The 8812-nt window shown below is 30.7% G+C and overlaps 1 protein-coding gene across 1 annotated transcript; it reads left to right on the top strand.

The window, feature by feature from the left end:
- The first annotated feature begins 496 nt into the window (after positions 1-496).
- Positions 497-4357, top strand: LOC107448070 (NFX1-type zinc finger-containing protein 1-like). The gene has a single exon (XM_043055275.1). The coding sequence runs from the start codon at positions 497-499 to the stop codon at positions 4355-4357; it is 3861 nt and encodes a 1286-aa protein (XP_042911209.1).
- The last annotated feature ends 4455 nt before the right edge of the window (positions 4358-8812 follow it).

Here is an 8812-nt window from a genome sequence, read left to right as displayed (position 1 = left end):
ATACTTTATAATTTTTTTAATAATTCAAGATTTTTCGATCTAATTTGAATGCACTTAATTCCTCTTGTCCAGATTAGGATTGCAAAAACTAAAACGTATTGTCTTTCGTAATCCTAATCTAGGCCGTTTGAAGCTGCCTACCATTGCCCGATTAACGGCTATACATAGGAGTTGTTACCGACCTGGGAAGTTCCGGCATTGAAATCAGGGTCGCTGCCCTATGCCTACAAGTTCAGAACCAATTCCGTAGTCTTAACTAATGCACAAATTAAAAAATTGCTGTTCGTTATCAAATTAATCACAAATATAGTGGAATGATTTTTAATAATTTGATATGTTAATACTCAATGAGTATTGTGCAAATCCTCTAAAGAAAAAACGTTGTGCATACATTTTTTTTAATGTCAGGAAAAAATGCTCTCTGTTTTTACCATTTGTATGATAAATTATATCTAAAATCTTTAATTCTTTTAGGGATTTTTAAGAGTTGCGTAAAATGGAAGATGTGTATGAAACAGCATCAGAATCTTCTAGCAAAATTGTTAGAAAAGGAAATTTAGTAGCTGAAAAGCGATCTTCTTTAGCAAGAAAAAATCCTGCAACAGTTCAGAGATCCAATTCTAAGCCTGTGTCAAATCTTTACATCAAGCCTTCATCTTTTCCTATCAATACTCCTCTGCCAAAACCTATCAGTAAGCCTTCGTCAAGACCCGTCAATACACTTCTGCCTAAGTCTATCAGTGTGCCTGCGACAGGTCGTATCAATACGCAGAGGTCAAAACCTCTGAATGAACCCCTACTATTACCAGAAGGAAATTACCAAAATTCAAGAAATAAATCAAAAGAATTACGCTATGTTAAAAGCCTTGTCGACAAGAGCTGTGATGAAATCTTGTTGACTGTTCATAAAGATGGAAGTAGATTTTTATCTCTCCTAAATGAAAATGTTGATCGCGATGTTCTAGCCTTGATGCTGATTACTTTGGAAAAAGCTGTAGCTCCTCGGTTACCCAAGCATGTTAACATAGTCATAAATAATGTGACGAGTTCTGGGACTTTCTTTCATGTAGTTACCAAGTACCTCGCATCGTTTCAGAGAAGTCGTCCTCAAGATATTCACTGTGATTCGCTGGTCAGCCTTGTGAATTTCCTGACCAAATTTCAAACGTGTTTACCATCCTCTGCTTCAGATTCATTGACGGTCCTGTTTCCGTTATTAAAGAAAACTTGCGAATTTTATCTAAGAGAAAGTAAGGATTCCGAAATATTTCAAAAGTTGCAAGAAATCGATGTTAGAAATAATGCATTTTTGAAAAATTTCACTCCATTTGAAGCTAAAAAAATTTCCTTCAAAGAAAAATTGCAGCTGGAAGAACCTCCGGAGAATTTCCGTTCTATTCCTATTCTCCCGTGTGCCGAAGATTTTCGTTGTACTTCTGCATTCATTCGTCCTAATGTTGTTAGTGGACAATATCAAGACACTGAACATTACTTAGATGTGCAATTTCGCTTGTTGCGAGAAGATTATGTCAAATCACTTCTTCGGGATGGTGTTGCAGAATATAAAGAGTTGAAAAAAGCTGGCAAACCAGTAAAAAAATGCAACAACGTGCGTGCTTATGAGAATGTTTATTTGACAACACAGCAGATTGCTTTAATTGGTCTTGTCTACATTGCTGTTTTCCAAGTTCAAGATTTTTCTCATGTCGAATGGGAATCTAGCAAACGATTTTTATATGGATCGTTGCTTTGTATATCAGACGATGACTTTGAAACTATGCTTTTTGCCATCGTGGCTGAACGGAAGATAGAAGAATTGAAAGAAGGAAAGTTAATGGTAAAATTCGAAGATCTATCAGAAGAAGTTTTAGATATAAATCCTGATCGAAAGTTTGTAGTTCTTGAAACTACAGCATTTTTCGAATCTTACCGTCATAATCTGAAAGCATTGACGGAGTTAGACGATGAAAAGATGCCAATGAAACGGTATATTGTTGATGTAGAGACTAATGTGCATCATCCTTGCTACTTGAAAGATGACACTACTTATGATATGCGACCACTGTTGATACCTCTTGATAAAGAATATGTGAAAAAATCGAATGATTGCACTGAGTATACTTATCCTTCAGATATCGAAAACAGAGCGAAAAATATATCTGTACTGAATTATAATAGTTGGCCAACTGCGAGTGAAATGGATCTCGATCCTTCTCAGTACAATGCTTTGAAAACAGCTCTTACAAATGAATTTGCCATCATTCAAGGTCCACCAGGTACTGGGAAAACTTATATTGGATTAAGAATCGTACAATTATTGCTCCACAATAAGAATATTTGGAAATCTGATGACCTTCATTCTCCTATATTGATTGTATGTTTTTCAAATCATGCTCTTGATCAGTTCTTAGAAGGTTTAACAGTTTTTACAGAAAATATTGTTCGCATTGGAGAAAGAGGAAAAAATGAAAATCTAGAAAAATTTAAACTCAGTAATTTGCGAAAACAATTAGAGGATGAAAAAAATGTTCCGACGCACATATTTTGTAACATAGGAGAGAAATTAGGCGTGTTAAATAATATTAGACAGGAAATAGAGACCACAAATAAACTCATTAAAGCATCGCAAAATAGAGCTTTAAACGTTTCAGAGCTAGAAAGCTGCATACCCACAGCACATTTTCTTTCTCTTAGAGAAAAAAGGGATGAAGCATCATATAATTCCATCTATAATTGGCTAGGGATCTGTATGAGTGAAATTGACGATTTTGTCTTTCGCATCAGTGCAGAGCTTCTTTCAAAAAGCGATCTTTTAGTAGATGCAAGTGGAAAAAGAATTGTGAATTTGAGGCAAAGAAATGAGCAAAATAGATATCAGAAATTGAAGGATTCTGTATGTTTTGCTGGTGAAATCTCAAAATACATATCAGTTGTTTTAAATCATACGTTTTCCTTGAATTCGACAGAAGTGAGAAATATTCGAAATGTATGGGAAATTAACATTCAGTTCAGATGGAGACTTTATAAATACTGGGTACAATGCTTGGTTATGAAAACAGAAGGTAAATATTTAGAAATGAAAGAAGAATTACGATATGTCTCTAACTACAATGAACGACGGGCGTTATTGGATCAAATGAGGGTGTTGAAGCAATCGATAAATTATGCTTTGTCTTCTGTACTAAATGAATATGATTTAAAGGAGTACATTAACAGTAAGCACTTCAAATCATTGCGTAGATATTCTTCGAGAGATCAAGTTTTTATGTACCATTGGTTAGAGTTAAAAGTGAAAAACGGAAATAATATTAAAGATCGTATTGAAATTATTCAAAAACTACATTCTATGTTTACGCTTTTAAGAGACAATTGCAAAGAAACTGCTAACGTTGCCAATCAGAATAATATAAATGATTTTGCAGACGTCGAATACCTGGATGCGCAGCGAGATTTTGATTCGGATGATATTGCAGGAGCTTCATACGATGTTGCATTGGACGTTACACTAGACAACTGTGATTCCATTAATTTTCTTGATGACTGGCAGGTTCAAGGAGGCCAAAGTGCTGTGAATAAATTATTCAGGGAAAAATTTTGTAATTCAGCCGTGATGTCAAAAAATGAGTTTAAAAATGTCACTAATGTCTGGAAATTAACCATAGAAGACAGGTGGAAACTCTACAAATATTGGGTGCAAAGGTTTATTGAGCTTAAAAAGCGGAAAAAGTACAATCTTCTTGAAAATCTCCGCGAAAAGCACGTCGAACTTCTCGAGTTACGGTCTTTGAAAGATGTTCACGTTGCTAGTAAAGCTGATGTTATTGGTATGACCACAACTGGGACTGCTAAGTACCGATACATTATTGAGTCCTTGAAACCATCAATAGTTGTTGTAGAAGAAGCTGCAGAAGTACTAGAGTGCCACGTGGTAACCTCTTTGAGTCCTGAGACAAAACACGTCATATTAATAGGAGATCATTTGCAGTTGAGGCCCAATCCTAATATTCATATGTTATCTGTAAAATACGATTTGAATGTTTCTCTTTTTGAAAGACTGGTCAAAAATGGTTTGGAATTTGTCCAATTGCTCATTCAGCATAGAATGAGACCTGAAATAGCGGGATTGCTAGTTCCACACTTCTACAAAACTTTAGAAAATCATGAGTCCGTTAGTTTGTATGAGGATGTCAGAGGAGTGAATAAAAATGTATTTTTTATTTCACATAGTTTTGATGAACTTCAAGATGGCGATAATCAAAGTAAGTCCAATCAGCATGAAGCGAAATATTTGATTTCTCTATGCGAGTATTTCATTAAGCAAAATTACGAACCTTCTCAAATCACTATACTGNAATAACTATCGTTATATATTAGAATATAAAGTATGTACTTTCTGTTCGATTTTTAATATTGTGCTATTCGATTCATATAATACTGTTCGATTTATTTCTAATTTCGCTCGTTGTTAAAATTTTAATAATATTTTCAAAATACTAATTAGATCATTCAGTGTAAAGTAGGCACAATTAGTTTAGAATCATTTGAAAATAACGGTTTTTAAGCTCATTAACTCTTTATTGAATTAACCCAGATAATGCAACTAAATTATTTATTATTTCTCTCGGTATGACTTTCTTTTATAAAATATGCTTTCTCACTTTCCGAGTTTCCATAATTAAGATAAATCGAGGGAGAGGAGCATCTGATTTTCTCATTTGGCGGAAAATGGAGAGAAGGTTGCCAAGGAATTTTGAAGATATGCAGATCGTTAATTTAAGTGGAAATGAAATAATTGCATCTTGGCGACTTCTGAATTCCAGTACATTTGAAATTATTCATGTCAGCAAAGCTTACTGTACATCGCGATTGACATAGTGAGAAATGTATGCAGTTTTTAATGAAAATTAATTCGAATTAAGGAGAATATTTAAGAATGAATTGTATTTGTAATGCGAAAATTATGAATTATAGAAATGAAATGTACACAATATTTTCAACAGAGTCATTACTTTAAAATGTTATCTACATATGAGTTATGTGTGTTGAGGCTATTTTAATACCGGATAGTTTATTATGTTGTGCAAGGAATAGTCTTAGAATTTAGAGCTTTAAGGATATGAATGTTTTATATGATCCTTGTAATTCTTAAAGCTACAAATATATACATTGTACTGAGAAAAAAGAATGGCCAAAACTACCAGAATATAGTAAAGTTTACTTTACTATATCTATGAGACAATCTCTGTAATCTAACTAATAATAATATGATATTTATCTATATATATTATTATGCTATATTATATATGTTGCAGTAACATAATAGTATATTATATATATATATATATATATATACACCAAAAAGCTATTCATTAAAAATATCTAATACCAACACCAATTAGAGCTGGTATTCCACCTGTGAAAAAAGGATTCTTCACCCTGAACAGAACTTCTGGCTACAGGCCTGTCTGAATATATTTTAAAGCATTATAAAATATAAATTATCTATGACCATTTTTTGTTGTTGTTGTGTAGTCTAATTAATGTTAAAATTTCGAATGTTAATTATTGTTTACTTAAGGTAGACATTTAATTTCTGAATAAATTGAAATAAAAGTAAAACGGTGTAGATCAATAAAATAAAAATGTCTATATTACTTCAAGTTTTTTTAATCAGATTATGGTAGCATGTCTGTTTTTTTGTTCTTTTCTCGCTTAACTATTCCATTTTTGGTGCATATTTTAAAAAGTTTATTGAGAGCGGTGATTACAAAAAACAGTGTATAATTTAGTATTAACCTTTTATGAACAGCTACAGCTTTCAACGTATGAATGTATGTAATGTTCAATGTATGAATAAATGTTAATTGTGTTAATGTATGAATAAATGTTAATTGTGTTTATGTATGAATAAATGTATACTGTATTCATGTATAAATAAATGTTCAATGAATGAATAATTGTACAGGAAAAGTTTAACATCAGATTGAATAAAATCACGTGATTTTCATTTTGTCCATTATAAATATTAAAAGATATCTGGTGGTTTATTGTTCTACTTATGGAAGCAAATGGTATCTTATAAAACCATTATAAATCCTTTTGAAACCAAATCTATTTGCACTCAAAACTATTCTTAAATATAGAACACATATTCAGCGAAATAATTAAAAAAAAATATAGAAAGCTCATTTTTCAATGCCATTACCTACTTGCAACTTATAAGTTATTGACAACAGTTAAAGTGCGAAAATGAGCATCAATATTTTTTGTAATAATAAAGAACTTAAGCTCTTTTAATACGATATGTTAAAAAATAAAGAACTTATTAAGTAATAAGAACATAATCCAATTTTCTGCTTAAAAAAATAAATTTAAGTCAAGAAAGTTAATATAAAGAAGAAATCTATTCAGTTAAATATAATATATTGTTAGCCACTTACATTTGACTAAATATGTGTAAGGTATGTTATGTTTTCTAGCATTGTTTGTCAATGAAAATAAAAATTTTTTGTATCAACAGTAGGCTTACAATAAGTATTAATAATTGTCACTTCTTAGTTATTCACTATTTTGTTTTTATTCGCTAATGTAAAAGCATTATATTTCTGAAAATTTCACATTTTAAGTTGGTTATAATATTAATTTTAATTTAAGTTTGTTTTTTAAAAACTTAGATATTAAATATACGTTTTAAAATATGCTTTGTCGAAAATTTTAACCATTTGTATATTTATCGGTAATAGTTAGAATTCAAGAAAATACTTGCAATTTTAAAGTTTGAAAAATGTATCCAGATATTTGTTTCAATTTTTATTTTTATATTTCGTTTTCACAACAGGAAGAAAAAGCGACTGAAATTGTAGAACTGGAGTTACATTAGTTTTTTTTATAAATTTGGATGATAATAACTATATATATTGTGCGTGTGAAGATATAGATATTTTTTAAAAATTTTCTATTTATTTCTGTGTAGTCCATTTAAAAATAAATAAATAAACAAAATAGCTAAATTTACAAACACCGGCGGAATAGACCTTTATTGTAAACGTATTTATCGTTATTGTACGAATTTTTTAATAGAGAGTACAAATTATTATAGTTTAAAATGATGTGTTCTGAAATTTACCTGCTTTTTTGTATAAAATATTTTTTGACTAATATTAAAAAAAATTATGTAAAATATTAAATAACTGTTGAAAATTAATTTTTCCCTTAAACTAACTTAAGACTCACTTTAATGATCAATTCATTGATTTTAGAAATGTTTAAAATTAATTGTATTTAATAACTTTAAAAAAAAAAGTCAAAGAAAACCATCTCTTTTGAGGCATTAAAAACTTTTTGCCTTGCAGGATAAGCATTGATTCGGGTAAAACGTTAGAAACCTATGCCCTAAAAAAACTGACGGACTGCGGTTCAGTTCCAGACTTCGAAAGGTCAGAAACTAGATCAGGGGTTTCCAACTTACAGGAGGCCGGGGGCCACAATTAAAAACACAAATCAAATGGCGGGCCGCAACTTTGTCAAAATTTTATGTAGGACTCTTTTATGTTTGAAGGAACATTAAATATTACTGTCAGATTTTAACCAAGTTGTACAAAACTAAAGTATTGAATTACAAATTAAAATAAGAAGTAGATTTTCAAAAATATTTAATTGTTATTAATAATATTTAAAAAAATATTAAGTAGTAAAAATTCGGGCTACAATAACTTTAATGTGCACCTATGTATTAAGCAATTAATGTGCAACAGATATCTAATTGTTAAGACATAAAACTTTAAAAAGGTTGGCATTAAAACTTACTTAGTAGCACACAAAATGTTCAATGAGAAAATTGAGGTTTGTCTGCTACAACCACCTGAGAATAGATATTTACATTTTAAATTTACAAGTGTATGTGTAAATATTTTCATCCAAAATGAGTGGTTTCAAAAAGTTAAATCGGAGAATTTCTGATACGCACATGCTAAATTATATTCACAAAATACAAAAAAATTAAATAAAAAAGACCAACATACGCGACTATTTTTATGTTTGAATAAATATTTTTTTGGATGGAAAACCTGAGAAATAAATTTTTTTGCACCGTTGGTATGTTAAATTTCACAGAACGAAGAAATTAGAATTTTATTAACGAGAAAAGTATTTTAAACCCATATAGATTTTTTACGAAAATTGTCCGCAAAAAAATGACAACTAATATATTTTAGTTCGCGGGTCACAAAAAAAGGCTTCACGGGCCGGATGCGGCCCCCGGGCCGCCAGTTGGAAACCCCTGAACTAGATCACCATTTATCTAAAATTATTAATTAATTGAGCTAATATCTATTTAATATTTCGGTCAGCTTTAAGAAATTATATAATGTAATGCCAGCGGGGAAAAAATAAAATATTAAAAAATATAGTCATTATAATGATAATTCACAGATTAAATTATGAAAAAGTTATTAATTTTTTAAAAACAATTGTATTAACATTTTCCGACCTCTGAATCCAAAATAAAATAGCTAAATTAAGCAATAAGGAAATATGTATTCATGATAACCAGGCACATAGCTCTGAATGTTTACATTCGTGTGGTCCACTGAATATTTTTTGAAATATATATATAATTTTAATAACATAATTTTCGATCTTAAGAAATTATGGGGGTGGCCCGACCCCCTCAAACCTCGCTCATCTACGTACCCGCTGATAATGCAACGGTTCTTTTTCGCCGATAAATAAGCTTGTTTTATTCAGTTTCGGCTTATGCATACTCGAAAAAACTAATTCAGAGCTAGACTAGATACCACTCCCAACCCTTTGA

This window comes from Parasteatoda tepidariorum, chromosome 2, assembly GCF_043381705.1.
Source record: "Parasteatoda tepidariorum isolate YZ-2023 chromosome 2, CAS_Ptep_4.0, whole genome shotgun sequence".
Lineage (NCBI taxonomy): Eukaryota > Metazoa > Arthropoda > Arachnida > Araneae > Theridiidae > Parasteatoda > Parasteatoda tepidariorum.
Note: the sequence above shows the minus strand (reverse complement) of the source record. Positions and strands in the feature narration are given on the sequence as shown.